Source organism: Hyla sarda, chromosome 1 (assembly GCF_029499605.1).
Source record: "Hyla sarda isolate aHylSar1 chromosome 1, aHylSar1.hap1, whole genome shotgun sequence".
NCBI classification, from domain to species: domain Eukaryota; kingdom Metazoa; phylum Chordata; class Amphibia; order Anura; family Hylidae; genus Hyla; species Hyla sarda.
In genome coordinates, this window is record NC_079189.1 from 2,010,952 (window position 1) to 2,028,484 (window position 17,533).

Sequence of the window (17,533 nt, forward strand, 5' to 3'; positions counted from 1 at the left end):
GCCCCTCATCGCCAGTCATCTGGGGTGCCGCAGCCAAGATTACGAGGGTCCCCAGTGGCCGGACTCCCGCGATCAGACATCTTATCCCCTAACGTTATATTTTTTATAGTTCGGACATTTACACACGCATCGATTCCACATAGCTTTATGTTCATTTTTGTTTACATTGTTTTTATGGTTTTTTCTTTATGGGAAAAGAGGGATTATTCAAACTTTTATAAGGTAAGTGGTTAATTCACAATTACTCAACTTAAAAAAAACAAAAAACAAAACATTTTCTTTACTATTTTTTTAGGCCCCGTAGGAGACTATTACATGTAATCATGAGATTGCAAACACTGAACAATGCTGCTCCATAGGACAGCTTTGATCAGTGATATTTGTGCTCCATTGCTCTAGCCTGCCATGGCTGACTGGAGCACCGATTCGATGGTGTGGAGGTAGGTAAGGGCCCTCTCGCCATCCTCTCAGCTGATCGGGACACTGCCATTTCACCGTGGGTGTCACCATCAGCCCGACTGAGCAGCTGGGATTTGATTGAGGCATCTAAAGAGTTAAGGCCGGGCATCACCCTAATCAGTGAGGGCCTGTATTAGCCAAGAGTCCACTGAGCGTGCATCATATACGCCCTGCATCCCCTCCTTTTGTCTGTGTACAAAATGAGGGGGAGGAGTTTTCTTTTTATTTCATTGTGCAGAGCCATTTTGTTGGTGTCTATACAGTGCAGCTGCTACAAACTATAGGTATATTCACATAAGGGAAAATCTGCTACTCCTATTCCATCTGGATTTTGCTGGTAGAACATTTGCAGCATATGACAATACCAGCAAAGGATGTTTTCCAAATGCGGCAAATTGTTTATTACTGGTGGGTACCAGCTGCAGATAGTTCAAGGTGAACTGGAGTAAAAGATTATGTAACTGCAGAATGGTAAGTGCAGCTTTGGGGGTGACTGTAGGATAAGACCTGATGTAACCAAGGCTCTATTTACAGATTCAGTAATGCTCTCTAACAAACTCCAATGCCTGACAAAATAAAAATTTTTATAGGTTGGGTTTTCAAATCAACTTGTGCCAAAAAGTTCTAAAGATTTGTAAATGACTTCTATATAAAAATTTTAACCCTTCCAGTACTTATCAGCTGCTGTACACTACAGAGGAAGTCTGAGGTGTCAGATCAGTACAGTACAGTATCTGATAAGTACTGGAAGGATTAAGATTTTTATATAGAAGTAATTTACAAATCTTTTTAACTTTCTGGCACCAGTTGATTTGAAAAAAATAAATGCCACCAGATTACCCCTTTAAATATTGTTAGTTAATTTCATAAAAAATGGCATCCATCCTTTGTGTACACGTGGCCAGAATTACCCCCATTATTGTGCTGCTGTAAGGACTAAGGGAAAACAAAATAACGTTAGAAATCATCGTTTGAAAGTACTATACAAATACTGTTATAATACCCCGATACCGTATCGCTTCCGTGTTGTCCTTGGTCAGATTTAAAGGGGTACTCCGGTGCTCCAGCATTATGAACATTTTGTTCAGGAAGCTCGGAGCCAGAGGCCGTGATCATGACATCACAGCCATGCCCCCTCGTGATGTCATAGCACCCCCCCCCCTCCATTCATGTCTATATTAGGAGGCGTGAATGGAGGGGGCATGGTGTGACGTCACGACCACTGCCACAGGGACCCTGCATTTGTTTAGAACGCCGGGTGCTGCGGGAGATGGCGGGGGGTTGCTTTACACTTTCGGTTTAATTCGTGTCACCCACCTAAAATGTAGTCTTTTTACAGTGAGAAGCATAAATCCACTTGGATTATACTGAGGTGGACATGATCAGGAATACTTGGTATAGGCCATCATATCGGGGCTCCAGATGCCTCCTTGTTTTCTTCTTATCACCCAGGCTCCAGGTTTGGTTTCCCGTGACTTTCACTGTGGGGGACATTGTCAGTAGTAGTTGGTTTAGGTTATCATATCGGGGCTCCAGATGCCTCCTTGTTTTCTTCTTATCACCCAGGCTCCAGGTTTGGTTTCCCGTGACTTTCACTGTGGGGGACATTGTCAGTAGTAGTTGGTTTAGGTTATCATATCGGGGCTCCAGATGCCTCCTTGTTTTCTTCTTATCACCCAGGCTCCAGGTTTGGTTTCCCCTTGACTTTCACTGTGGTGGACATTATTATTAGTAGTTGGTATAGGCCAGTGATGGCGAACCTATGGCCCGCGTGCCTCAGGTGGCACGCCGAGTCCCCTCTGGGCACGCGGCCATAGTTCGCCATCAGCCCATTCGGGACATCCCTGTGTCCCGAAAGATGTTTTCGGGACACAAGGATGCCCCGATTACCTTTCTGTGGCCCCGCGTTAACTTTTGAAAAAAACGCAGGGCCGCTGGGAGGTAGCGCACACAGCAACGCCACTGACGTCCTGTGCACACACCCATAGCAACAGCTGAGCGGAGCATCGAGGAGGAGGACGCGCTGGCATGGTAAGTTACCTGCACATCATCTTCAGTGTTCCGACCAGCGCTCCTCCGGTCCCGGGACCTACTGCCATGGCCTGTAGGCCATAACAGTAGATTGTGACCCCTGACCGGCGCATTGGTGGTCGGAACACTGAAGTGGGGCAGTACACAGGCATACAGCCTCCTGCCATACACTGTATATGGCTGAAGCTGTATGTCTGTGGGGGAACTGTACTGCACCTAATGTGGGGGGAACTATACTGCACCTAATGTGGGGGAACTATACTGCACCTAATGTGGGGAGAACTATACTGCACCTAATGTGGGGGAACTATACTGCCAAGTTAATGTGGGGGAACTATACTGCCAAGTTAATGTGGGGGAACTATACTGCCCCTAATGTGGGGGAACTATACTGCCAAGTTAATGTGGGGGAACTATACTGCCCCTAATGTGGGGGGAACTGTACTCCACCTAATGTGGGGGAACTATACTGCACCTAATGTGGGGGAACTATACTGCAGCTAATGTGGGGGAACTATACTGCACCTAATGTGGGGTTACTATACTGCCACCCTAATGTGAGGGGGGGGGGGGACATACTGCCAGCCTAATGTGGGGGAACTATACTGCCAATCTAATGTGGGGGAACTATACTTCACCTAATGTGGGGGAACTATACTGCCACCCTAATGTGGGGGGGGGGGGCATACTGCCAGCCTAATGTGGGGGAACTATAAACTATCAATTTAAAAAAAAAAAACAAGTTTGGATCATTGAACTCTGTTGTTGTGTTCTTCTTTAAAAACAAAAGATGTTAATTAGTTATGGACACTGTATGAGTTGTTTTTTCTAAACTTAAACCTCAGTATTTTGATTTAATTGCTGTGCTGGCACTTTGAGGGAAAAAAAGTTGGCGTGCATTACGGTTTGGGCACTCGTGCTCAAAAATTTCCGCCATCACTTGTCTGGGACATCATATTGTGGCTCCAGATACCTCCTCCTTTATCTTCTTACCAAGTTCTGTTTTCAACCGACTTTTTACTGAGGTGGACACTGTCAGTAGTAGTTGGTATAGGCCATCATATCGGGGCTCCAAATATCTCATCCTTTATCTTCTTATCTAGTCTCAAGGTTGGGCTTCCCCGCAACTTTTACTGAGGTGGACATGATCGGTAGAAGTTGGCATACACCATCATATTGGGGCTCTGAATGGTTCCTTCTTTTCTTCTTATCAGTCTCCAGGTTGGGTTTCAGGTGACGTTCACTGAGGTGGACATGACCAGTAGTATTTAGTACAGGCCATCATATCGGAGCTCCAGATGACTCCTCCTTCATCTTCTTATTACCACCCAGTCTCCAGATTGGGTTTCCCCATGACTTTCACTAAGATGGACATTGTCAGTAGTAGTTGGTATAGGCCATCATATCGGGGCTCCGAATGGTTTTTCTTTTCTTTCTATCACCCAGTCTCCATGTTGGGTTTCCCGTGACTTTCACTAAGATGGACATTGTCAGTAGTAGTTAGTATAGGCCATCTTTTCAGGGCTTCAAATGTCTTCTCCTTTATCTTCTTATCACCCAGGTTTGGTTTCCGGGTGACTTTCATTGTGGTGGACCTTATTAGTAGTAGTCGGCCATCATATTGGAGCTTCAGATGACTCCTTCTTATCACTCAATCTCCAGGTTGGGTTTTCCAGTGACTTTCATTAAAATAGACATTGTCAGTAGTAGATGGTATACACCATTATGTTGGGGCTCCAGATGCCTCCTCCTTTATCTTCCTTTCTAGTCTCCAGGTTGGGTTTTCCAGTGACACGGACATGTTCAGTAATAGTGTAGGCCATCATATCAGGGCTCCAGATGCCTCCACCTTTAACTTCCTTTCTAGTCTCCAGGTCGGGTTTCTCCGTGACTATCACTGTGGTGGACATCCAGTCGGTACACACCTGGATTTTTATTTTTTTTTGCAAAGCTCTGTCAGGTTGGATGAGAGCTTTTGGTGGAAGCCATTTTCCAGGTCTCTCCAGAGATGTTTCATTGGGTTCAGGCTCCAGAGTTGTCCCTAAGCCACTCCTGTGTTGTCTGTGTGCTTAGGGTCATTGGGGGAAATTTATCAAAACCCGTCCAGAGGAAAAGTTGCTGAGCTGCCCATAGCAACCAATCAGATCGCTTCTTTCATTTTTTTTTTTTTTAAAGGGCTTCTCAAAAATGAGAGATGCAATTTGGTTGCAATGGGCAACTGGACAACTTTTCCTCTACACAAATATTGATCAATCTCCCCCATTGTCTTGTTGGGAGGTGAACTTTTAGCACAGTCTCAGATCCAGAGCACTCTGGATCAGGTTTACATTTTTTATAGGCACCAAATGCATTAAAATAACAAATAAACTGTTAATTACCTCTCTGATCCTGCACTCATCCCCCCTTCAGGATTCCATCAGCACCCCAGTCAGACATCAAGTGACCCCCACAGATGTCGGCAGCCTCAGTAGTCACAGACCGTACTCCAGGCATTATGGCTTCAATCACTGAGCAGTGATGCCTGTGGTGGCTAAGGCCAATGCTAAACTGTGGCTGTCACTCCAGAAAGTGTGCATTTGGGACCCATAAGATATAATAAAAAGTGAATAACCCCTTTAAGAATATTTTTGCACTTTGCTCCATTCAGCTTTCCCTCAGCCCTGACCCAGCAACTGAAACCCCCCCTCCCCACAGACATGATGTTGCCCCCACCATAATCACTGTAGGGATGGTATTGGACAGGTGATGGGCAGTGCCTGGTTTCCCCCAGACATGATGCTGCCCCCACCATGATCACTGTAGGGATGGTATTGGGCAGGTGATGGGTAGTGCCTGGTTTCCCCCAGACATGATGCTGCCCCCACCATGATCACTGTAGGGATGGTATTAGGCAGGTGATGGGCAGTGCCTGGTTTCCCCCAGACATGATGCTGTCCCCACCATGATCACTGTAGGGATGGTATTGGGCAGGTGATGGGTAGTGCCTGGTTTCCTCCAGACATGATGCTGCCCCCTCCATGATCACTGTAGGGATGGTATTGGGCAGGTGATGGGCAGTGCCTGCTTTCCCCCAGACATGATGCTGCCCCCACCATGATCACTGTAGGGATGGTATTGGGCAGGTGATGGGTAGTGCCTGGTTTCCCCCAGACATGATGCTGTCCCCACCATGATCACTGTAGGGATGGTATTGGGCAGGTGATGGGTAGTGCCTGGTTTCCTCCAGACATGATGCTGTCCCCACCATGATCACTGTAGGGATGGTATTAGGCAGGTGATGGGCAGTGCCTGGTTTCCCCCAGACATGATGCTGCCCCCATCATGATCACTGTAGGGATGGTATTGGGCAGGTGATGGGCAGTGCCTGGTTTCCCCCAGATATGATGCTGCCCCCACCATGATCACTGTAGGGATGGTATTGGGCAGGTGATGGGCAGTGCCTGGTTTCCCCCAGATATGATGCTGCCCCCACCATGATCACTGTAGGGATGGTATTGGGCAGGTGATGGGCAGTGCCTGGTTTCCCCCAGACATGATGCTGCCCCCACCATGATCACTGTAGGGATGGTATTGGGCAGGTGATGGGCAGTGCCTGGTTTCCTCCAGACATGATGCTGCCCCCACCATGATCACTGTAGGGATGGTATTGGGCAGGTGATGGGCAGTGCCTGGTTTCCTCCAGACATGATGCTGCCCCCACCATGATCACTGTAGGGATGGTATTGGGCAGGTGATGGGTAGTGCCTGGTTTCCTCCAGACATGATGCTGCCCCCACCATGATCACTTTAGGGATGGTATTGGGCAGGTGATGGGCAGTGCCTGGTTTCCTCCAGACATGATGCTGCCCCCACCATGATCACTGTAGGGATGGTATTGGGCAGGTGAGGAGCAGATAGAATAACAAAAAATTCAGGTAGACAGTAAAGACATTTGTGTGAATGAAACTCTAAGAAAAAACAACTACTGGAGGCTGTTTGTGCCTTTTTTAATTAAACATTTTTTATTAACACCGTTTTTTCAATAAGACAAACATTTGGACCCACAACAAGAAGGCCCAACCCCACCCCCCCTCTCTTCCACACAAACCCCAAATACACAAATAAATACAATAGGACATACATCAGGGAAATCAAACACGTTCTCCAACAGCCATGCCGGAAGAGACAATTAGGCAAAGAAAGAGAGCGGTCAGGCCACATCAGAGAGGGGTAGAGAGGAGCAGAATGAAGACTTACTGAGCATGAATGTTAAAGAGGTACACCGCCCCTAGACATGTTATCTCCTATCCAAAGGATAGTGGATAAGATGTCTGATCGAGGGGGTCCCAGTAGCGCCCAGTGTTTGTATAGAACGCTGGGTGCGAGTGGCGGGGTTGTGACGTCACGCCCCCTTGATGAAAGTCTATGGGAGGGGGTGTGGCGGTCACCATGCCCTCTCCCATAGACTTCCATTGAGAGGGTGTGGCCTGTGACATCACAACCCTGCCGAGCATTCGGAACAAAATGTTTTTCCTAACGCTGGGGCAGCAGAGTACCCCTTTAAACCAAACCCATTCGAAACGTCTGCAGCTCCCTAGAAGCTAGTCCGGACTCATCCAACCACACTTCCCCCCAGCTTTTCAAACTTGTGCAGAGCCGTCCACCTGTGGTTCACCACCTTCTCCAAATTAACCAGCCAGTTAAAGGGGTACTCCGCCGCAAACATCTTATCCCCTATCCAAAGGATAGGGAATAAGATGTTAAATCTCGGGAGTCCCGCTACTGGGGACCACCACGATCTCTGTGCCGGCAGCTTCCGCGTTCATGATGTCATGCCACACCCCCTCCATTCATGTCCATGGGAGGAGGCGTGACGGCTATGATGTAGCTGTCACACCTTTTCCCGTAGAAGTGAATGGAGGGGACAGCGCGGCTGCATCGCCAGTCATTGGGAACAGACCAGGGTTTGCTCCATATGCCAAATGATGGGGTGCCATGACGGAGATTGCGGGGGGGAGGGGTGGGCACATTTACCTACTGAAGAAGGGGTCTGAGGACCACAATTCCCAGCACCCTGAAACACGTCTAGGACTTGGCACTATTCACACCATCTACTGGTACGCATCCAACTACCAGTGTCCGCAGCTAATCCCGGTACCTGAGGAGTTAACCCAGGCTCCAGTCTCCCGCTTTACATGAGAAGTTAATCTAGGCTCCAGTCTCCCGCTTTGTCTGTCGGCATCTCACCCTTCAGATCTCCACGTGGGATGCCGCTCCCGTGTGTGCTGCCATTCCTGCCAGAGTGTCGGCTTTGTTACCATCTAGCGATCCACTGAGGAGCGGCTGCAAGTGACTGCTCGGACCATCGCCTCGTACCCCATTGCCATCGGGGTTGCTAACCCAGTGAGAGATCGCCACTTACCATCTTGTGGTTATACGGGAGAGCATCCAACAGCCGCATTTCATCGGTCCACGCCAGTGAGAACCAGGCGGCTGCAGGCGGTGAGAAATACAATTATTAATGTTCCTTTAATATTTCTATTATCCAATCCACTGACTATCTGGAGTCTGATTCTGCATTATTTACCATCTGCTCCGTAACGGGACTATTAAACCAGGTGCCGGACTATCGGACTGCATTACGCTTAATATTCTATAGTCATCCCCCCACTATTGTTACCCCACTAGGGCCCAGTGGGGTATCTATCAGTGCCTGTATATGTGTAGTACATTTTATTATTGTTTTTGTATTAGTGATGCTGTTTTTTATTCCACACACATCGTTATGCACCTCAGATGGTCAGGCTCTTGAGGTAAAATCTATACATTTGATTTTGATTTAAAAATCTGTTTAACTTCCTGGCACCAGTTAATTTGAAAAAAAAAAAAAAAGTTTTCCACGGGAGTACCCCTTTAAGCCATAGAAGGAAATGACAAATTAAATTGATTGTTTTATTTTCAAGTCGATCACATTTACCTATATCAAATATCGATATGCCACTGATAACATTTTTATAATGTTCTGAGACCCCCTCACTGCATCCGTTTCCTACTGCCCGTAGTCTCGGGGGCATAAACAGATAAACCTTTAAAGGGGCGTGGCCGCCAGGTGCTGCGGGAGATCGCGGGAGCTCCAGCAGCGGGACCTCCTCGATCAGACATCTTATCCCTTATCCTTTGGATAACCAGATGTGATAAAATATTTTTCCTCCTTTAGCTTTTCTCACATTCCGAACAGGAACCCTCTTAGGAGTTTCAAAATTAGTTCCCCCTGATAAAAGATTTTTCACATCAAACTGGCTTTTTCCCCATGTGACTTCTCTGATGATTCCTTAGTTTGTCTTTAGTAATAAAACATTTCCCACATTCTGAGCATGAATACGGCTTCTCTCCCGTGTGCTGTCTCACGTGTACAACAAGATACGATTTACTTATAAAACATTTCCCACATTCTGAACATGAATACGGCTTCTCTCCCGTGTGACTCCTCTCGTGTATAAGACGACTCGATAGATTTGCAAAACATCTCCCACATTCTGAACACGAATACGGCTTCTCTCCTGTGTGAATTCGCTCATGTCTAACAAGCTGTGATAGACTCGGAAAGCATTTCTCACATTCCGAACATGAATAGGGACTCTCTCCTGTGTGAATTCTCTCATGTATAACCAGCTGTGATTTATAACGGAAGCTTTTTTCGCATTCTGTACACGAATACGGCTTCTCTCCTGTGTGACGTCTGTTATGTCTAACAAGGTTTGATTTCTTTATAAAACATTTCCCACATTCCGTACAGGAATACAGTTTCTCTCCTGTGTGAATTCTTTTATGTTCTAAAAGACTTGAGCTTGCTGTAAAACATTTCCCACATTCCTCACAATATAAACCTTTCCCATGTTCCTGATCTGTCCTTGTGGTAACAATGTGGGGTTGGTCAGGAGAAGGTTCCTCATGATCAGGTGGATTATTATAGGATAGATCTGGATGGACATTAGGGGTAAGGAGGACTTCTCCTGAGGAGCGCTCCATCATATCTTCATCTTCTCCTTTATCATTCAGGAATAACATGAAGTTTCCCTCAGAATTCTTACTGGGATTTTCTGTTGGCATAAAAAATAAAATAATTTCATGACTTGTGTCACACCCTAAATTAAAAAAATTTAAAATTTAATTTTTAAATGTGCAGGTTTTGATGGTCACCAGAGGTGGATACAAAAGAAAAGAGATATATCAGTTTTCTCTTTATAATAAAATTATTATTTTTTGGGTGGGGGGGGGGGGGGGTTGTCGACTTTTATCTTTGGCTCTAAAAAACACATTAAACTGCTAGAAAAACAAAATAATGTACAAAAAAGAAGAAAAAAAGGCGCAAATCTCAGGCTGAATTCGTGGACAGGACAATGAAGTCTTTAACGTCCCCAGGTGTCGGTGTTATATCATCTATAGGATGTAGTGCGGTAGACAGAGGGAGGTTCTGAATCAGAAACGGTAATGAAAGGTTTCCTGGACCTTGTTGGACCCAATAGGACCTGCCAATTCCACCTACAGCAGGTCCTATCAGGTACTATAAAGGTGAACCTGATGAAGTGGCCCCTGAATGTCTCTAATATGTCTTTATAAGTCATAGTTCTTACAGGCCATGTGGATATAATATTGTTTGTGAATATCCAACTAGATCCACATAGTAAAAAATACTGTGGCACTCACCCAATGTGGTTTAAAAGTCCTTAAAGGTGTACTCAGCCCCTAGACATCTTATCTCCTATCCAAAGGATAGGGAATAAGATGTGTGATTGCGGGGGACCCGCCGCTGGGACCCCCGCGATCTCCATGCTGCACTCAGCTTTGGTTTAGAGTGTCGGGTGCAGCGTCGGAGGCTCGTGATGTCACGTTCACACCCGCTCATGACATCCCTGCCACGCCCCCTCAATACTAGCCCATAGACTTGCATTGAGGGGGCATGGCCGTGATGTCACGAGCAGGGTGTGACCGTGACATCATAAGCCTCTGCCCTGCATCGCCAGTCTTCCGGCATGAAGCGAAGTTCGCTCCGTGCACCGGATGTTTGGGGTGGCGCAGCCAAGATCAACGGTGGGACCTCCGCAATCAGACATCTTATCCCCTATCCATTGGATAGGGGATAAGATGTCTAGGGGCGGAGTACCTGATGACAGCACGGTACTCTCAGGACAGACAAAGACCTATGGTTGTTTTTCACCACACAGATGCTACTTCCACAATCGCACATAGTGTCTTATATCACAGTGCATAAATCATGAACCCCTTAACAAGACCACACAGTGCTCGTTTGCATTAAAGGGATTCTCCACCATAAGGTGATTTTAGTACGTATCTGGCAGACAGTAATGGACATGCTTAGGAAGGATCTGCACTTGTCTTGGGGCTAAATGGCTATGTTGTGAGATTACCATAACACTGTGGCTAGCTGTGAACTTGTATTTCCTGTTTGACTGTTCTTTTTTTTTTTTTACTACAAATACCATGATACCCTTTTCCTCCTTCCCACACATCAGCCACCCCACCCATTGAAACATAAATGAGCTGCATCCATTCAAAAGACCTTTGGTTTTCAATCAGGGTGCCTACAGCTGTTGCATTAGTTGCAGATTTATCACTCCACCCATTGAAGCAGACAGGCTCCCTGTCATCAGCTGACTAGTGATGTCAGGTCTCAACCGCATTGCAAGCTGGGAAAAATCTGAGACAACAGTCATTTTGTATGCTGGTAAAAATAAATATTGGGGTGAAAATCACAGAATTGTGAGAAGGTACAGACACTATATTATGGACTACACTAACTTTACAGCCCCTGTAGCATAGTCAAATAAAAAAAATTCCCGGAATACCCCTTTAATATTTAACCCCTGATATCAATAATGCAGGACGTACAGTTACATCCTGTGCACACTAAGGGACTTCATAGCGAGCTAAGGTGCTGAGCTGTTTTCATAGCCGGTGAGTACTGACTGCTATCTGCAGCCGGGACTCACAGCTAATGACAGACATTGGGGACCATGCTGGTTTCTGTATTAACCCATGATCAATGGAGAGTACCTCATCTGAAGTGTAGAAGTGACAGATTTAGGGGGCTCTCATCAGACCCCTGAAGTACAAATGCAGAGGTCCGAAGAGTTAAGTTAGTGGCCAAAAGCCTTCTCTGTACATTTGTGCCGCTCTGTGTAGATCTTCTTGAACAGTCTGCCTCAGGCACGTCTAGGTTGGAAGCAGTGCAACATAGCTCCAACCACTGTCCATACCTACTTGGACAATCCACCTTAAACGGCTGTGCCCAACTGGGTTACAGTCCCGGCGCATTGGTTAAATGCAGGGGAGTCAAGAGGCATCAAACAGTCCAGATCAATAAGACAAGGGCAAAAAGGTAGCAAATCAGAAGACAAAGAGTTAACAAGAAGAAGCCAGAGGGTTAGTCAGAACCAAGAGGGAAGCGACGTACAAAATCAGAGGTAAAATAATGTCAGTATAGGCGAAGGGTCAAACCTAGAGAGCAGCTCAGTACACAATCAGCGGACAGGAGCAATGTCAGGGAATAGGCAAAATGTCAGGTCACAAGAGGTCAAAACAGATAAGGATCGCTGGTGACAACGCAAACCACAATAACTGGGCAAAACACTACGTATAATGTTCTACAAAATGTTCTGAATGCTGGGGCAGTGGAGTACCCCTTTAAATGCAGCCAAAAAAACCATAAAGATATTGTCCGATCGGAACGAAATTTTGCACGTGAGTTGCCGTTATGTGTGATCAACTTTTGCCGCGTACTAGGATTCGATTAGAGAAAATAATGGGACAACGAGCCGCCTTATTCACGACACCTCCTGTAGTCGTCTATGAACACATCTTGTTAGTGTTGTTTTCGTGCTATCTTGTTAAGTCTTGTGTATCAATATGTTTGTGGATTTGGATATATTGTAGGACTCTAATCTACGTGTAAACTTTACCTATAGTTTTGTGGGGACGCTACTCTAACAGCCTTCTAGTACCAGTCGGGAGTTTAAGTACAGTGTGGGTGCTTGACAGTAGTTTTATGACAAAGAGATGACTGTCTAAATTCGAAACGTGCCACGATTATTGCAAAGCTTCTCCGTTCAGGCTCTCACCGCTCTGAACGTCATGTTTAGAACGCTGGGTTCGGTTGGCCGTGGTCACGATGTTACACCCCCCCTAGTGATGTCACGCCATGCCCCCTCCAGTCACGACCACGGCCTTATGAACCCAGCGTTCTGAACATAATGTTCAGAACACCGTGTGCCTTTGGATAGGGGATAAGATGTCTCGCAATGGAGTACCCCTTTAAGCCCAGCACGTGGTGCTTTTATGGACATCTTTCTTTATGCAATAAAATTTTAATGGGACCTCAGTCATCGCTGGAAGCGTCTTTCGCCTTATATCTTCAGTGTTTGCAGCAGTTACTTGGCTTGCCGAACAGCACTTCCTCGCACAGAACATCATCAGGTAAGTCGGATTTATTGAACTTGTTCTTTTTAAAGGGGTACTCCCCCCCCTAGACATCTTATCCCCTATCCAAAGGATAGGGGATAAGATGTCTGATTGCAGGAGGCCTGCCGCTGGGGGCCTCCGCGATCTCCCTGCTGCACCCAGCGCTTGTTTAGAGCGTTGGAGGCTTGTGATGTCACGGCGTCACGCCCCCTTACATAGACTTGCATTGAGGGGGGATGGCCATGACGTCAAGAGCCTGCGCCCTGCATCGCCAGTCATCCAACACGGATGGGGTCCCCAGTAGCGATCGCGGGGGTCCGTGATCAGACATCCTATTCCCTATCCTTTGGATAGGGGATAAGATGTCTAGAGGCAGAGTACCACTTTAAGGTCACATATAGAACCAGTTTAGACCTATTGATGTTCGTAGGAAAATTTTGTGACATATCAAAAGTTTTGATTGGTAGGGGCCTCAGTGTTGAGACCCCCACAGATCATTAGAACAAGCAGGAAAAACACAGGGTAGTGCGCTTCACTCCAACTCCCTCCTGCACAGGTGGCCCCATAATAAGTCTATAGAGTCGTCCTGTGAAGTAAAATGGAGATCACTGTGAGCCGGAGAATGAAGCAAATCACCACGCACTTCTCTAATAATAATGAGCTCTCAGCAACCAGCAACGATCAAAACATTGACAAAAACATATGTAGGAGGAGGTTTGTTACAGTGTGTCACCCCAGTAGTAAGGAGATTACATGAGGAGGAGGTTTGTTACAGTGTGTCACCCCAGTAGTAAGGAGATTACATGAGAAGAAGGTTTGTTACATTGTGTTACCCCAGTAGTAAGGAGATTACATGAGGAGGAGGTTTGTTACAGTGTGTCACCCCAGTAGTAAGGAGATTACATGAGGAGGAGGATTGTTACAGTGTGTCACCCCAGTAGTAAGGAGATTACATAAGGAGGAGGTTTGTTACAGTGTGTCACCCCAGTAGTAAGGAGATTACATGAGGAGGAGGTTTGTTACAGTGTGTCACCCCAGTAGTAAGGAGATTACATGAGGAGGAGGTTTGTTACAGTGTGTCACCCCAGTAGTAAGGAGATTACATGAGGAGGTTTGTTACAGTGTGTCACCCCAGTAGTAAGGAGATTACATAAGGAGGAGGTTTGTTACACTGTGCCACCCCAGTAGTAAGGAGATTACATGTGGGGAGGTTTGTTACAGTGTGTCACCCCAGTAGTAAGGAGATTACATGAGGAGGAGGAGGATTGTTACAGTGTGTCACCCCAGTAGTAAGGAGATTACATGAGGAGGAGGTTTGTTACAGTGTGTCACCCCAGCAGTAAGGAGATTACATGAGGAGGAGGTTTGTTACAGTGTGTCACCCCAGTAGTAAGGAGATTACATGAGGAGGAGGTTTGTTACAGTGTGTCACCCCAGTAGTAAGGATAATACATGAGGAGGAGATTTGTTACATTGTGTCACCCCAGCAGTAAGGAGATTACATATCCAGGTTTTTCTAAATGAAAGAGATACATAAAAAAGGGGTTATTCAGTGTTTGCTAAAATAATTCTGATCTTTTCTTTACTGACACTTGATGGAGGACCTTCCCGCGCAGCTGATCACTGGGTGAGACGGGGCAGGTCCTGTACCAAGCACTTATAGGGGACCGGATGTAAGAAATCAGGAGCTGTGGGAGATCGTAGAAAGGTAAGTATAGGGATTGGATAACCCCTTTAACATAAATCAGCTTTGTGAATCCATGCCGAGATTATTTTGTGTCTCCACAGACCTCATTGAATTGTTTGTTATTTTAGGAGGGGGGGTGAAAGTTACCATCACAGTCCTTGTGTTTGGATACAGTCTCTGCTGATCTGTGTGTTGTCTGGGTGATGTGGCCGCAGTGGTCAGTGACTAGTCTAGTCTAATCTCTTTGTCCTTATTATGAATAAATATTTTTCCATTGGTCCTTTCTCACTGAACTTCAACTAACAGGCATAAGAAAGGTACGATGGCTCACCCCATGTTCAAGTTTGAAGAAGTTGTTAAGTGGTTGTCCATGAGGGACTTATTGAGAGATTGGTCTAGGACCAGGACAATAATGCCTGTGAATGGATCTGGAAACTTCCAAGACGTCCAATGGGACAATGTAGACCTGGTTTTTGTCCTGTGATAAACGTAACCGACCATTGGGCATTATAGAAGAGGAAGATGGTGAAGATTGGTCTCTTGTTAAAGGACCGGACCAAATATGAAAGAGATTGGAACCAAGAAAACCATCTGTGTCTGGATCATTCAATACTTGGTTATTGAGAAGATCTTTAAGGGGTACTCCGCCGAAAAATATCTTATCTCCTATCCATAGGGGATAAGTGGTCTGATCTCCGATGCGGCACCCTAGGCATATGTGCACGGAGCGAACTCTGCTCCGTGCTGGATGACTGGCGACTACAGCCACCAGGCCCCTCCATTCATGTCTAGGGGAGGAGGCGTGATATGAATGGAGGGGGCGTGGCGTCACGAACACAAAAGCTCCAAGTTTCCATGTTACGAACGCTGCTGTCAGCCCGAAGATCATGGGGGTCCTCACCAGTGGGACCTCCGCAATCAAACATCTTATCCCCTATCCTTTGTATAGGAGTACAAAGGAGGAAAAAAAGCAAATTGTATAATAATATCACCAAACTCCAAGCTTGTGATGCTCCTTTATACTCGCCTGGGGCAAGTAACAGTTGTGGGCAATATAAAAATCACATCTGAAAGCAGATTAAAAGGAGAGAAGTTCACTTAGTCTTTGCATTGTGTGTCTGTGTGTGCCACACTAAGCATGGACAACAGAAAGAGGAGAAGAGAACTGTCTGAGGACTTGAGAACCAAAATTGTGGAAAAATATCAACAATCTCAAGGTTACAAGTCCATCTCCAGAGATCTAGATTTGTCTTTGTCCACAGTGCGCAACATTATCAAGAAGTTTACACCCCATGGCACTGTAGATAATCTCCCTGGGTGTGGACAGAAGAGAGAAACTGATGAAAGGTGTCAATGCAGGATAGTCCAGATGGTGGCTAAGCAGCCCCAAACAAGTTCCAAATATATTAAAGCTGTCCTGCAGGCTCAGGGAGCATCAGTGTCAGCACAAACTATCCGTCGACATTTAAATGAAATGAAACGCTATGGAGGAGACCCAGGAGGACCCCACTATGGAGGAGACCCAGGAGGACCCCACTATGGAGGAGACCCTGGAGGACCCCACTATGGAGGAGACCCTGGAGGACCCCACTATGGAGGAGACCCCAGAGGACCCCACTATGAAGGAGACCCAGGAGGACCCCACTATGGAGGAGACCCAGGAGGACCCCACTATGGAGGAGACCCAGGAGGACCCCACTGCTGACACAGACATAAAGCAAGACTACATTTTGCCAAAATGAACTTGAGTAACCAAAATCCTTCTGGGAAAACGTCTTGTGGACAGATGAGACCAAGATAGAGCTTTTTTGTAAAGTGCATCATTCTACTGTTTACCGAAAACAGAATGAGGCCTACAAAGAAAAGAACACAGTACCTACAGTGACATATGGGGGAGGTCAGTGATGTTTTGGGGTTGTTTTGCTGCCTCTGGCACTGGGGGCCTTGAATGTGTACAAGACATCATGAAATATGAGGATTACCAATGGATTTTGGGTCGCACTGTACAGCCCAGTGTCAGAAAGCTGGGTTTGCGTCTGAGATCTTGGGTCTTCCAGCAGGACAACGACCCCAGAAATGGATGGCAACGACCCCCAGAAATGGAGACAACAAAGTGCTGGAGAGTTCTGAAGTGTCAGCAATGAGTCCAGATCTAAATCCCATTGATCACCTGTGGAGAGATCTTATAATTACTGTTGGGAAAAGGCGCCTTCCAATAACAGACCTGGAGCAGTTTGTAAAGGAAGAGTGGTCCAACATTCCGGCTGAGAGGTGTAAGAAGCTTATTGATGGTTATAGGAAGTGACTGATTTCACTTATTTTTTCCAAAGGGTGTGAAACTAAATATTAAGTTAAGGGTGTCAATAATTTTGTCCAGCCCATTTTTGGAGTTTGGTGACATTATGTCCAATTTGCTTTTTTTCCTCCTTTTTTGATTTAGTTCCAATACACACAAAGGGAATAAACATGTGTATAGCAAAACATGTGTTACTGCAATCTTTTCTGTGAGAAATACTACTAATTTTCTAGAAAAATTTCAGGGGTGCCAATATTTATGGCCATTTTTTTCCTGAAGACTTTACCAACATATTTAATTTTCATGACCATAAACTCTAAGATATGGGCATAGGATCGGTGACATAACATGTGGACTGAATATTTAAGGCTGCAATACAATAGGAAAGGATAGGCGATAAGATGTCTGATTGCGGGATCCCGGTGCTGGGACCTCCTGCGTTCTCTGCTGTGGCACCCCAGTAATCCGGTGCACGGAGCAAACTTTGCTCTGTGCTGGAGGCTCATGACGTCATAGCCACGCCCCCATAGACTTGCATCGAGGGGCGTGGCATGATGTAACGAGGGGCGTGGCCATGACGTTATGAGCATCTGGCGTCGCAA

General features: G+C 46.2%; 1 protein-coding gene across 1 annotated transcript in view; it reads right to left on the reverse strand.

The window, feature by feature from the left end:
* Nucleotides 1-1,323: 1,323 nt before the first annotated feature.
* Nucleotides 1,324-17,533, reverse strand: part of LOC130301846 (zinc finger protein 845-like) — a 76,851-nt gene continuing 60,641 nt past the window's right edge. Inside the window, 2 exon segments of the mRNA XM_056551638.1 lie at nucleotides 1,324-1,395; nucleotides 7,892-7,962. Coding sequence (XP_056407613.1) covers nucleotides 1,324-1,395; nucleotides 7,892-7,962 — 143 coding nt within the window.